At 38.0% G+C, this 14,654-nt stretch overlaps 1 protein-coding gene across 1 annotated transcript in view; it reads right to left on the bottom strand.

Annotated features, from left to right (window-relative positions):
* Positions 1 to 14,654, bottom strand: part of NETO1 (neuropilin and tolloid like 1) — a 106,787-nt gene that overhangs the window by 29,526 nt on the left and 62,607 nt on the right. The window contains exons 5-7 of the mRNA XM_045886305.3: positions 12,545 to 12,586; positions 12,299 to 12,426; positions 2,141 to 2,369 (exon numbers count right to left, since the gene is read on the bottom strand). Coding sequence (XP_045742261.2) covers positions 2,141 to 2,369; positions 12,299 to 12,426; positions 12,545 to 12,586 — 399 coding nt within the window. The remainder of the gene's footprint in view (positions 1 to 2,140; positions 2,370 to 12,298; positions 12,427 to 12,544; positions 12,587 to 14,654) is intronic.

The following is a 14,654-nucleotide window of genomic DNA, read 5'->3' as shown; positions in this document are numbered from 1 at the left end:
CATAATAAAATAAAATTTAAAAATAAACAAACAAACAAACAAATAAATAAATAAATAAAAAGACTCCTAGAACTCAATCACTGTTAGAGTTGAATGGGACCTTCAAAGTTTACCAGTCCTTTCTGTATAAAACACAGACATTGCCTCCACCATCCACGCCACTTGATGATCCATTTTCAGACTGACCACTCTCCATCCAGAGCCTATATCCTCTATGGGGCATCCATTCATTTTTGGAAAATCACAGTTCCTATGAGCTGGACATGTTTTTTCCTAAATTTCACTCAGATATTTCCCTATAATTTAACAAACAAATCTCAGCTTTCAGACATTAATCCATATCACCAACTAAGTCTAAGGTAGTTATCACATTTTGAACAACAACAACAAAATCCCTAAGATAAACACTTCTCCTTTGGCCTGGTCTCATGTCTTTAGTTGCTTCTGCATCCTGCTCAGCCTTTTCCAGTTGATTTCTCTCCTTCTCATTCATAAAACCCAGGAAAGAACAGATTATGTAATCTGCAGTTTGACCAGTGTAGCTTCCCACGACACTATCTCCTTTGAGTTGTTTATTTCACTTTCCTTAATATCATTTAATACTGCTAAGATATTTTTTGTCAATTATTTAAAAAAAAGTACTGGTGCATACTGAGTTTGAATGAAATGAAACTTCAGGAAGTCCTAGGAGTCAGGGTTCTTCTATACTACTGTTGTTTTAGTTGATATTTGAAACCTAAGGATATATAATTTCATTTTCTCCCTATTACCTTTTACGGTACAGTTTTGATAAAAATTGAAGACTTTTGTGATATTTTTAAAAACCTGATAATATTCTCTAACATATAAGCTAGCCCTTCTATATGTGTAGCATTTAAATTAGACAGGAGTTCTCAACATATTATCACCCAAGACTGATAAGAATATGGAATAAGCACCTTTAACCTCCCACCAAAGTCAAGAGCTATCATCCACTGTGGAGCAATCAGCAGTGAGGACATGAAATGTGCTATCTCGTAGCCTGGATTTCTTCCTACTCTAAGTCAAGAAAACGACAAGAGTTTTTTTTTGTGTTTTTTTTTTTGGCCCAATACCTTGCTGAAATAAAGATGCACTACCTCTATCATTTTGATCAACTACCGAAATGAGGACAGGATGGCGACATGCTGCTTAAATCTGCAATAACACTGGGCGCGATAATGCGCTCCTTGATGGTATCAAGATTTAGAAAGGCTGAGTGACGTTTGGTACTTCTGGTGTCCTAGAACTCTCCAACTGGGTAATTAGAGAGGAATTTCAAGCCAAAACTCTTCACTATATAAAAGAATTGTTCAGTATATTTAATAGTTATGAACTGAAAAAAATACTGCATGCTGTGCCTATCACTGAGACATCCTGGAGGTTTCGAACGCATTTTTTTTTCTAATTAATAAATATATAGTTTCAAAATACAAGGTGCTGATTTCTTAAAACTGAATTTTTCAGGATTTTTTTTTCATTTGTATAAAATTATTAAACATGAGCTATTCAGGGTTTCTAAAGAACATTCCAAATATATCTATTAATATGACTCATTATTTGTTAGAACATAATTTTCTAAAATTGCTGTGCTTTGCACATAACTCTGGATATCACCCATTGTACCATTTTAAATATTTTCTGAAACTTTTTCTATTTACTCTCTTCCCAAGCAATTCTTTCTCTTTGCCTACTTTAATTGGAACTCTATTGTCTCAGACCTATTTGCAATAAATGGGACTGCAAGAGAAGCTTACTAAAGAGAACCTAAAAATATTTTTATGCAGGTTTTTAAGATTTAAACTCAAACTTCATCAGAAGCTGCTCAAGTTCCATATGCTTCGTAAGAGCTAAACCAAAGACAAAATCATCATTTCACGGTTGAACGGTGAGCTGTCTTAAACAAGGCTATGATGTCTGTGCCGAAACAGGTCATCAAAATGGGATATGTAACTCTCTCCTGTCACTGGGCCAAAATGAAGGAAAGGGAATCTCAGTGACCTTAAGAGCTAGTTAGACACGCCCTAGTATGCTCACACTGCATGGAGAAACACCACTAGCAGCTGATGGGACCTGCAGCCTAGGACCTACGTGAAGGACAGTCAAGTGCAGAGAATCTTACGTTCTTGAAAGGACGTGAAGAGCATCTGAAATCGGCTGTTCCGACTGCCCTCGTCGGCCCACATGCGGATGACGCCAAGACCTGTGCGGAGCATGACGTCATTGGCCACGGTGCTGCAGAACTTTGCCTTCAGGTCCCCCACCGAGCCGCTGCCATCATACACAGCCACAAAGTTCCTTTTGCATTCGTTTGAATTCTGCATCTCATAGTCCAAGAAGCGTAAGTAGATCTGTAACATAACAACAAAGATAGTGTAATCTCCTCAAATCAAAACATGAGAGTAGTTCAGCAGATACCAGGCATTCTCTTTAGTTTCACAAGACAGTCTTGATCGCAGGCAAACTTAGGATGTTTCCCCCGTGGGGAGCAGGAGGGTAAGATGTACAACTAAGATCAAACCGTGTCTGGTATTTTTTTTTTCAAATGTTATTTTCCTTTCTTTAGGTACATAAAGGTATGTTAATAAATAATCTGTATTACTACTAAAGGAAAACAGAAATGGTATCAAAAGATAGTCTCTGGGGGCGCCTGGGTGGCTCAGTTGGTTAAGCGACTGCCTTTGGCTCGGGTCATGATCCTGGAGTCCCAGGGTCGAGTCCCGCATCGGGCTCCCTGCTCGGCAGGGAGTCTGCTTCTCCCTCTGACCTTCCTCCCTCTCATGCTCTCTGTCTCTCATTCTCTCTGTCTCAAATAAATAAATAAAATCTTAAAAAAAAAAAAAAAAGATAGTCTCTGATTTCACTTTGTTTAAATCATTTCACAGAACCACACTGTTTCATTTTTGAAGTAGAGCACATTAAAAATAATAAAATAAAAAAGAGAGCTAATCTTTGATTATTCTTGCCACAACACAGAGTCAAGCCATTTAGTGAAGTCCACATAAATAAAAATTAAATTAACATTTAATGAGTAGAAATGCCCTGTGCAACCTACTCTATAGATTATTTTTAAATACTCCTGACTACTCTATAAAGTTCTATTGTCCTATTCAGATGATGAAACAGAGACTCGGGTGGTATAAACCGGAGATCAGACAGGGTCTCTCTAACTCCCTAGGCTATGACCCTTCCACAATATAACACTGCCATAGACATGCTGTTTTATGATCAACAGATTTTATTTGACTCTGTTCCAATGTACATTATAAAATCACAAGCAATTAATTCAGCCAAAGATAGTTTTGAAAAGAAGTCATCTGTCCATTCAACCATTGGTTCAACATTACTACATCTTGGCCTCTGACTTTGTCCCAGACACTATTGAAGGCACAGGGAAACACCAGTGCACAAAAGAATGAGGCTCGGTGTTGACAATATGTGTCCATTAAACCACGACACATGGACACAATGTCATACCGACAAAAGTGATATAAAGAAAAAAAAAATCTGTGCACTATGAGAGGGATATCTGGTATGGCTCTGAAATAAAGAAGGCATCCTTCACAAATATCTACTAAGTGTTTTATGTTTTCTAACATGAAAGGCTATGGGCTATTTCCTCTCATACACCCTTCTATTATTAATGTAACATGGGCATAAACTGAAGACATGTGTTCACCTAAAAATCCATCTCTTTCAACTCGACATTCATTTTTGCTTATTTATTCATAAACTATGAATCCCATAAAACAAAAATTTCTCGGGTTCAGTTTGTCTGCCTTAAATTTAGAAGTTTCATTCTTTGAAAATAAAAGAAATTTCTCTTTTGCCCTCAATGTTCTTACTGAATGGGGCAGTGATCCTTGTTCATTTGACCTTCAAAATAGTTGTTTCCATCTCTGCTGACAGGTTTGTGATATTTCAACAGTCTCCTACCCGGCCTGGATCTGTCCAAGGTTCTAATTTTCCAGTCCACTCCCAAAGCCCAGCTACATCAAAGTTTTATTTCTAAAAAACAAATTTAATAATCATACTACAATCTTTTAACTGGTTCCACTGTAACCATTCCAAATGGTTACAATAAAAAAAGTTTATAAACAATGAACTGGCAAATTTTTCTTCTTATGGCTGAACATTTCATACTTATTTTACAAAATGCCATCCTTTATGCACAGGACATTAGTTATACGTGAGTAACCATTCCTTCTTCTCTGCCTACTAAGCTCTTCCTGTTTTTTCAAGGTTCAGTTCAATTGTTACACACCCAGTGCAGAATATTCACTACCCCCACTCCCCAACCTTGGCAGAATTATTCTCTGCATCCTCTATGCTAAAATATTATTTTGAACATATTTTAAGCTTTAGTTGTGGGTTCCACAAAATTTTTACTACACCGTGTGTTCCTAAAAAGCTAGGGCAGTGGCATACACTTTTGTATTTGAGGCATTAAACCGTGTGTTGTATATACTAGGCATTCCATCAGGGTTTGTCAGGGGTTGTACCTGTGAATGACTGACTGACTGGAGAATTCTATTTTGTTATTGATTTCATTTGTTTACTACCAATCGACTATTGATTGGGCCCCTATATGCCAGACTGTTTTAAGTGCTATAAATAATAATTATGTAGAATAATTGGCATTTTATTATTTGCAGTAGGAAATCAAATACAAAAATTTCCCAAACAAGGTATTTCTACTCTAACTCTGAACTGTCAGAGAACCACAAGACATTCTGCTGCAGACTTTGTAAGAAAGAACAGGCTAAAAATAAAGTATTGAGTCCAAAGTCAGGAAATGCTCATATAACCTTGAGGAAGAACAACAGAGAAATAGGGAGAAATGGGCAAAAACTGAGAAACAGTGGAAAGCACTTGAGTTTTATGATGCTTTGCTTGGTGAGGTTTTCATACAATGGCAATCTGTAACATTGCAGTCGGAGCTATTCTAAAATTTCCCAACACTTTGATGCTAACTTTAACTGCATTACTACAGACATAAAACATATGCCCTAAGACTAAGAAAGTCTGCATGCTCCTCACTCCCAGGTTATGTTCTACTTTATTTTATCAGAAGTTCAACTATCACTCACGTTATTCATCTGGGATTCACTCTTCTCAACCAAATATTACGTTCCTGAAAACTATCCAGGAAATCCCAAAATGTCCCCTTTAAGAAGGCATATCTGAAAATGTTAAACCTTCCAAGTTTGCACTAACTAGTTTGTTTTTCAAATTTTCACACGGATTTGTAAAAAGAGATCGGGGCCTTTCAGATGACCTTTACCAGGAAGCTGGAGCAAAAGAAACAAAACAGCTTGCTCAAGGGATGGAAGCAATCAACGTGGGAGCCTTAAATAGGATTAAAATACCTAACTTTTGTTTTAAAGCTCTTTTCACTACACTGCATCACCCAATCCTGACTACAAGTAAACAGATTGAAAGCACTATAAAAATACAAATACTTACAAAATCTGGGTATTCTTATTAGGTAATCTAAATTTGTTAAATGCAACAAAAATCAAGTATATATTTATATTCTCAAATACCATACAATCAACCCAACAAAGTTATTAGCCCTCAAAAGAATATGCAATTACAGTTGTAAATATACATAGTTACCAGCAGGAGAAAACCTTGAGTAGGGTACATAAAAAGTCCTTTGGAGTCAAATCTAAAGTAACCCCTCCCTCCAGTGTCCTTCCAAAGCTACAAAAACCAAATACTCTGCCCACACAGAGAAACAAGTAATCATTTGACTAATTGAAGAAAGAAAGATATTTGAGAGCCTGATGTTTCCAGGTTGAGTGAGTCAGTGGCCTAATGTGCCTGCCCACTTAGAAAGCCAGCTTAAAATGCTAATTTATTATCTGCATCCCATACTGGCAATAACTTAAGACATTGTGCTAACACATGATTTCACTCCAATCTCTCAACAACAATAGACACTTGTGATAACCATTTTAAAATGAAAAAGGCTGAGATTGGGAAAAACTAAGTAACTTTTTCAAGATGACCCAGGCCCTTAGGTGACAGATCAGTATTGAACTCAGATCCACCAGCCGGTTTGCTCCCTCGTACAGCACTGTGCAGACTCCTATAATTTTTTTTTTTTTTAATTCTGACAGACTTATATTCCAGAAAGAAAGTTATAATCTTAAGAAAAACAAACTGCAACAAAATAAATGAATAAGCCAGCAAAAAGTCAAACTGTTTTGATTTTCCTAGAGGGGCGAGGAAACATGTTGACAATCCAGATAAAAATGAGATTCGTGGAAAATCAATGTGTCCCTCTGAAATAAACCGGTGTCTTAAATTTTCTTAGAAAGAAGTTTGTTTTATGGAAGAGCACTGCTATAGTTAGAAAGGCAATTTGCATATTCAGCCCATGGTTTCTCATTTGACAGCTCCAGAGAGTGTCCACATTTTCCATACGGGGTGACTGATTGGTATTCTCACATGAAGTTCAATGACAGCAGTCTAAGCACCTTCTATATTTAAAGGCCATTCTTAGTAGACAGGACACTATTTATAGAGGAAGTGAACAATTAGTCACTAGATTTTATATATTCCACTTCTGAGGCATTCTATTATTTTTTTAACTTCATTTTTAAAAAATCATTTAAGTAAAGAAATAAAATATGCCAGTGGATATTAGGTTTACTGGGTGCAGAGCTGTTGGTGCAAAAACCAACTGTTATTGGCCGGAAAAGGGATCAAGCTTCCCCACACTGTCTCTAGGATACATCATATAAAAGCCTTCCTTATATTAGGATTTAAATGATATCTGGCACAGCTTAAATCTTGTGCCATAAGATCACCAAGGGGGAAACACCACATGACATGGGTTTTATTTAAGGTGGAAAACTGCAGAAAGCTCTTTAGTCTCTCTGCTGAGAAAAAGGGAAAATGATAAACAGAATCATATATAACTCCAGTAAAATAGTCAGATTACAATCTCCTCTCAGTGAATCATTTTGATGCATTCTTCTTTCTAATCAATCACAGAGTTTGAGCTGACAAAATGATTTATTGAATAGGCCCAGAGATGCTTCAGAACACATAAGCAATTTCTAGTAATATCTGTCTTCCAAATCACACTCATATGGAGAGCAGAATCCCTTTTGAGTACTTAAAGTAAGTAAATCTTGTTAACAATTTACTAAGCAATATATTTACAAACAAACATTTAATACCAACCTTTCAGCCTGGTCCCTCCCCTCGTGTCACAATGAGATGCAGAAAACAGACATTGTTTGGAGCAATTATTTAAGACTTGCCAGAACAGTTTTCTCCATGAAAGTACAAATTAAATACATACCACCGCTTTAGATACGCTGTCCGTGGTTTCAGTACTTTCTACTTTGATAAATAAGGCCACATTCTAAAAAGCATGTAGCCCAGAACTTCATGCTTGCTGTTTGATTTGTGACTGGACCTGCCAGGCCTTATAATTTTAGGTATGATATCCCATGAACCTGGAGGCTAGTAGCAGCATCCCCTTTATTCAGAGGAGAAAACCACAACATCATACTCTTTTCTAAAATGTTGAAATGACACCCTATAACAAATCCTGATGGGAATATTAAAATGATTTTCTGGCATGCATAAGCAAGTATCAAAACACTCCATCTCCAAAATCTGATCATACAAAACTGAGATTTCAGTTAAAAACAAAGTTGGATCATGAGATGTTTATTGGTGGTTATCTAGCCAGTTAAAATTTCCATTTTGTTTACCCAATTTTTATTTTCATTTTTGGAGATAATAAAGGCAGACTCAGTCTTTAGAACCCTAAAACTTATCATTGTAATGGAATACAGTTACTATCCTTCATCTGCTGTGTTAGTTTTCTCCTTGCTCCATAACAAGTTCCCAGAAATAGAGCAGCTTTAAACAAGACCCATTCAGTATCTCCGAGTTCTGTAGGGTAGAAGTAACTGTGGGCTGGATTATATTCTCTGGCAATTCTATTGAATGGCAATTCTAGGATCAAGGTCCCTGTTTTCTTGATGCCCATTTACCAGGGATCACTTTTGGCTCCTAGAAAACGTTCTTAGTTCCTCTGACTTCCCCTTTTGCCTACAGCCAGAGAAAATCCAGCTTTTAAGGGGCTCATGTGATGAGAATAGACTCACCTGGATAAATTCTCTTTTAATTAACCCAGAGCCAACTGATTGGTAACCTTAACTGCATCAGCAAAATCCCCTTTGCCAGGTAATTTAACATAACCAGGTATGTGATATTTTATATTCACAGTCTCACTGATTGGGCTGGAAATCTTGGGTGTCATCTTTAAGATTCTGCCTATAATTAAGTTCATCATACAATTTACTTTAAAACAACTTCATGAGGGGCGCCTGGGTGGCTCAGTCGTTAAGCGTCTGCCTTTTACTCAGGTCATGATCCCAGGATCCTGGGATCGAGCCCCACGTTGGGCTCCCTGCTCGGCGGGAAGCCTGCTTCTCCCTCTCCCCCTCCCCCTGCTTGTGTTCCTCTCGCTGTGTCTCTCTGTCAAATAAATAAAATCTTTAAAAAATACAAAATAAAAAAAATAAAACAACTTCACGATAAAATATTGACTTACTATATTTGTCAAGTTTTCCCTGTTTATTTAATACTAATATTATTCAAAACATTTTTGAATCAAGTAACAGCACATTAAAAATTAATGTGAAGTTTTAAATGATGGGTAATTACTAAAAGCTAGAGTTTTATTGTCCCAACACCTTAATCATTAAGTTAATCATCTTCATGTGTGTACTTTTATAAGTCTTTGACTTATCTCTTTTCCTATCTCAACAAATTTGACAATTTCCTCAAATAGTGTGGTTTTGTGACATCACACTGGACTGGGAGTCAGGAGATGGAAATCTGGCCTTAGCTCTGTACCAACAGACCAAATACTTGGGCAGTCACTTATCATAGACTCATCAAGTTTTGGTCTTGAGGGGAGTTTCATCTTACCTATGCCGAAGAATTACTGACTTAAATTATTGTACCAAATCTCTGCCAAACTTTATTTGGATTCCTCCTATGGAATCTTATTTGATTTTTGGGCAGCTCCATTATTAAAACAAAAGCCAAACCTTCTTTATATCGAATCAAAAGCTATGTTTTTTCTAGTTTCAAGCATTTGAATAAATTCTAGTACTTGAAACCATGCAGATTAAGCCTTATCATTCTTTCCTGTCATATGACAGTCCTTCCAATGTCTGAGGATTGCCACCATGTCCATTTTTCTAGATATACATAAGTTTGTTTTTTACTCCATGAGTTTTAACTGAATGGCAGACATTTTGCTTGGTGCTGAGTACCTAGAGATACATAAGCCCCAGCTTTCACAGAATTAACATTCAAATAGTTACCATGATTTGATCACCCAACATTCTTTTCTGTTGGTTCTCTTCTGTACCAGATCCAGGACAAGACACCATAACACCCTTCCACCATCCTCGCTCTAGAGTCTATACAAAGGGATCTCTATAGTCCATTGCTAGCCCGTATAAGACTTCATTATCATGTCTCAGCTTATTCATCTGTTAAATGAGCTAATCAGGGACAGATTTCCAATGTTCTCTCTGGCTCTGGTATGCCAAAGCCTATGAAATCTGGACTAATCACATTCTAATTAAAGGTGATCATCTGTATGGCTGTTTTCTATTTGTCAAAAAGCCTGAGAAGCAATATATACTTGACATAAATTTTAATAGAACTCCAGGAAACTTTTTATTACCTGCACTGTGCAACGTTTCAATTCCCAGTTATCATTCAAATATTCACCACGAGCCCCTTCGAGTTTAACTTGGGCTTTGATAGTCTATTCTCATAAGCTGCTAGGAACTCCACAAAAATAGAAAGCTCACATAGGCAGTCGTATCCAGTTCTTGCTTTTCTCCACAGTTATTCAAAGCCACTTCCTATCCTCTAACCTTTAATTTAACAGAGAAAGCTTGTCACAATAGAGTCATCTTTGTCCAGCTCTGCAGGCGGCTTCCCCTTTGGGTCACAGAATGCCAAATTCTGTAACAGACAGGTACACTGGATATTGTTGCTCTGGAATTGTACAAAAGACAGCCTATTTACCAGCTGGGGAAAAAAAAAAACGACGTGTGTTTACGCTCCCATAAAAACCTTCTCTTTATCACTGCTGTGAAAGATGCTGCTTACAGCAATGAGGTGGGGCTCAAATGTTTCCAGCTGGAGAATTTTTTTCTAATCTTTCATTCATAGAGTTTAAGAAAAATGAATAGCACTTGCCTGTGAACCCACAGATTACGTAAGAGAGAATAATAAACTGCAATCTAGCTTCTTTATAATCCAAGGAGTGCGTAGGCTTTTATGTCACGAACAGGCTTTGATTTTTTTTTTTAAAGGAGGAATCACTTGGTCTCTCTTGATAATACAATAAAAGTTTTCAAAGATTTGCACAGATGCAAAGATGCCCGCCAGGGGCAAAGCTGGAAGACAGAGCATGGCTCTGAATGCCTGTGACTGCAAGTCTGGGCAAAGCGTGCCGCACTTCCAAATTGTATGCAGACCCAGAGACAGATTCCTGGGAAAATCAAGTGAGGAAAGCTAACACACTTCCTGAAATACGAGCCTCCTCAAAGATGACTCTATTTCCCGCCCCCCCCCCCCCCCCCCCCCGTCCTGAATATCCAGCCACCAAAATCTCCTCTATCGATCTTGAATCTTTCTTTGGTCTGTCTACCATCATAAGCTAGCCTCAACCATGGGGCTCATTGCCACATCTTCCTCCCGAGTCTTCTGCTCGTGGTGTTCATGCCTCTGTCCCTACATCCCAGGGAAAAACTTTTTTTCCAGAATGCAAAGCTGATCACATTTTCCTGCTGCACACTCTTCCATGTATCACTGCTACCAGAATGAATCCAGGTTCTTTAGGTCCCTTTGGCTCAAAGACTCATCATCCACCTCCATACTTTTATTTGCCTCCATGCTTTTATTTGGTCACATTCAATTACATATTTCCTAAAAAAGCTCACTGTTTTCTGATTCTATGACCCTGATGCTATTCCCTCTACCTGGAGAGCCCTTCCCTGGTCTACCTGACACAATGCTGTTTCTCATTAAGATTCAGTGGACACCCTGGCTGAATTTGATTCCACATTTGACTTACCTTCGCAGGTGTATGCGACTTCTCCCTCTCTCTACTACACCTTAGGAATACCTCAGTGATCATGGCTCATTCCTTGGATTATTTGGTTACAAATTTGTCTAAGAATTAAACAGGAAGCGTGAGGACAGGGGCTGGCATGCTTTCTTCATCTCTCCAACATGATGCTTGAGACTTTACAGAGCCACTAAATCTATTGATTAAATAACAAACTGTTTCAACCTCAATAAAGTCAATGACAAACCTAATAAATCAATAAGGCTTGGTTGAAACTATATAACTGAGGAGTGACAATAAAGGAAGGGGGATTAGCAAATAACACTCCCCACCTATGATAGTCACTGACACAAATATCCCCAGTATTTCTTAAAATTTCAATAAGAGGATAAATATGGTTGTTCTAAGGAAGTATTTCCAAAATAGTGGTCTGACTCTGAATCTGACCCATAATATATTTAGTTTAATAGCATGTAAATATACAACCTAAAAAATGTATTGCCAGTATTTATTTAAAAGCCAAGGTGATCAACATAAAATCCTGACTTCTTCCATGTTATGAGAAAATTGGAGGACTTGGTAATGTTAGACCAATACTTTTTCATAACGACAATAAAAAGGAGCTTAAGAGGCAGTGGACACCTGGCTGACTTCTTTGCATGGGCCAGGCTCTCCCGGGTCCTGTTTGCCACTGTCCCCGAGCCTTATCATAAGATATTTTATATGCCAGAGATATGTGCTTTTGCAAGGCCTGGACAATTTCTTCCAAAGATACAACATTAGGTTGAAAAGTGAGCCAACTACAGATACTGACAGGAAGGGCATAAGTGTGATTATACTTAGACCCATAGCTTAGATATAGCATTTCAGTCCATTTTCCTGAGGGTTCGGGGGTGGGGGGAGAGTCACATTAGGGTCTCTTGTCCAGATGATCAAATGATCTCTTCAAACACCCTGTCTATATTATTTACAACATCAAAAGTTTCCTTGGTTGGGGCAAGACAAGTTGCATTTCAAACCAAAATAAAATGATAGCTTGTGATTGCAATCTGAAACCCACTTAGCATGTCCAGTTGGTTCAAAGCAGTGCATGCTCCAGACACTTCCCGAGCTGACTGTTTGCAAATCTGTTTTCACCTTAAGACTGACCTTGGATCGTGGAGGTGCCCGGATGTACCACTTGCAATCCACAGCCTCGCTAGCAGAAGCTTTGCCTTCTTTCATAATTTGTATAGATTCCACAATTCCTTCAGGACCGCCCATCTCAAACTCACATGCTAAATAACAAAATGCCAAACAAACATACAAAAATGGAGCTTGAGTAATAAACCAAAAGTGTATTTCAGAGCAGAAAACAAAGACCTCTGAACATTACTGAGTATCTATTTTACCAACCTGGTAACGGTTTCAAAACTCCAAGGTCCTTAAAGTCGGGATCTTAAAAATCGAGAAAAAGATAATTAGTCTTATTCTGCATTTATTCCTTAAAATGATGGTGAGTAATATGCCATTAAATTGTTCAGGATTCTGCCAAAAAATATATTAAGGGAAATTAAGTGGTTAAATAAAAAACTGTATGATAATGTTACGACGGAAATGTTAATTTATAAAACAGAATTATTACCACAGCGTTTTTATCACTACAAAAGAAGCCATTTTTAAAAACCTTCCAATGCCATTCTTCATCTGGGCATCAAATAAAAATATTACTCATCCCTAAATCCATAATCGGACACTAGATGGTTTTGTAAAATGTATCCATAGGTAAGTCAAGTTTTGAGTATATTTCCATCTATGACATGTATAATCATTTTGTCTGATTTAACAGATTCTGTGAATTGTTGAAACATCATTTTCTTTGCCACTGAAAAACTGAAAGTACAAATTTCAGCTGTGAAACCGAGGGCCTCTTTCCCCCAGCAGAATGCACTACCCTATTTCCAGCAGACCTTTTTCCTTAACTTTTTATTCCATGCTAGCTTCCAAAGTATTCCTCAGTATTGGCGGTGTCCTCTCAACGCCAGCTCCCTCCCTGGCTTTCCCCTCACCCCACCCCAGGTCCAGGTATGTGTCCTTCTCTGCTCACGTACTTGGGGGAAGCTTGATTTATCATGAGCCTCGGAAGTGTCCTGAGTGTTAGAAGCCAAAATGCTGGGCTTGCTTCCACTTCCTGAAACTGACTTTGAGATAGGTATGCAGCCAGTGAAATGTAATGGTTAGCCGGTTGGAAGACTTCTGAGAAAGTTTTCTTCAAAAACAAAAAGAAACAAGACATATATAGTGTTCTGGCTCACACTGTGATCTGATTTGTATGGGGTCCCTTTGGGATTGTGTGCAGTGGTCAGCTTATGATGCTGACAGGTGCTAATGTGAGGAGATGCTAACTCTCAAGGGTGAGCAGAATAGAAACCTGTAGAATGCGAATCCTTACGAACATCACTGGGACACTATATTCAACTACCCTGTAGTCACACTTCCTTCCCCTTTTGCTTTTTGAAACAATGTACGTCCTTATAATTTCAGTTACTTTGAATTGGATTTTCTTTTACTTATGGATAAAGGCATTAATGGTTATGATTTTTCTTGGAGACACCTGGCATCCAATTTAAAAGGTAAATGTGCAACAATTTCTTTTTACTACTAAGGTATTGGCTATAAATTAAAAACCTTATAAAGTTAGAAATATATTGAGAGACACTGCTCAACAAGAGTCTAGGGCTGAAATATGAAAGGTTAGCACTCTCAGGAGGCAATTATTAATGGATATCAAGACTGTGTGTGCGTAGATGTTGGTGTGTATCCAAGTATGCTCCTTTATATGTCTGTGTGCCTGGAGACGCTAAGCCTGTGCCTTCAGGCTGACTGTATCACTGTACTTATTTTCATTACAGTTTTTTTTCCCCTAATTTTCTTAAACAGTAATGCGTACTGATACATTGAAATTGAAAGGCCTGGATCAGCCAGGCTACAATTTAGTTAGGTCAACTATTTAGACTCACTTTATTATAGAACACAATTATAATGTGGTAATATATTGAATCAAGATACAAATCCTTTGTATAATTATTTTTTAAGATTTTATTTATTTATTTGACAAAGAGACACAGGGAGAGAGGGAACACAAGCAGGGGGGAGTGGGAGAGGGAGAAGCAGGCCTCCTGCGGAGCAAGGAGCCCGATGTGGGGCTCGATCCCAGGACCCTGAGATCATGACCAGAGCCGAAGGCAGACGCTTAACGACTGAGCCACCCAGGCACCCCCAAATTCCTTTGTGTAATTATTTTGAAAACAGTTCTTTTACCTTTCAGAAGGAAGGAAGGAAGGGAGAGAGGGGAGGAGAGAGGGAGGGAGGGAGGAAGGGGGGAAGGAAGAAAGGAAGGAATGAAGAAAGGAAGGAAGGAAAGAATGGAGGAAGGAAAGAAAGGATAAAGAGTGAGGGAAAGAAGGAGGAGGAAATACCTGGTGCAATTTCCATGAAAGATGCAGAAATGAGAACAACATAGTTA

Source organism: Mirounga angustirostris, unplaced genomic scaffold (assembly GCF_029215605.1).
Source record: "Mirounga angustirostris isolate CCGP_5_RB_7025 unplaced genomic scaffold, mMirAng1.0.hap1 SCAF_14, whole genome shotgun sequence".
NCBI classification, from domain to species: Eukaryota; Metazoa; Chordata; class Mammalia; order Carnivora; family Phocidae; genus Mirounga; species Mirounga angustirostris.
This window is presented reverse-complemented; position numbering and strand designations above follow the sequence as displayed.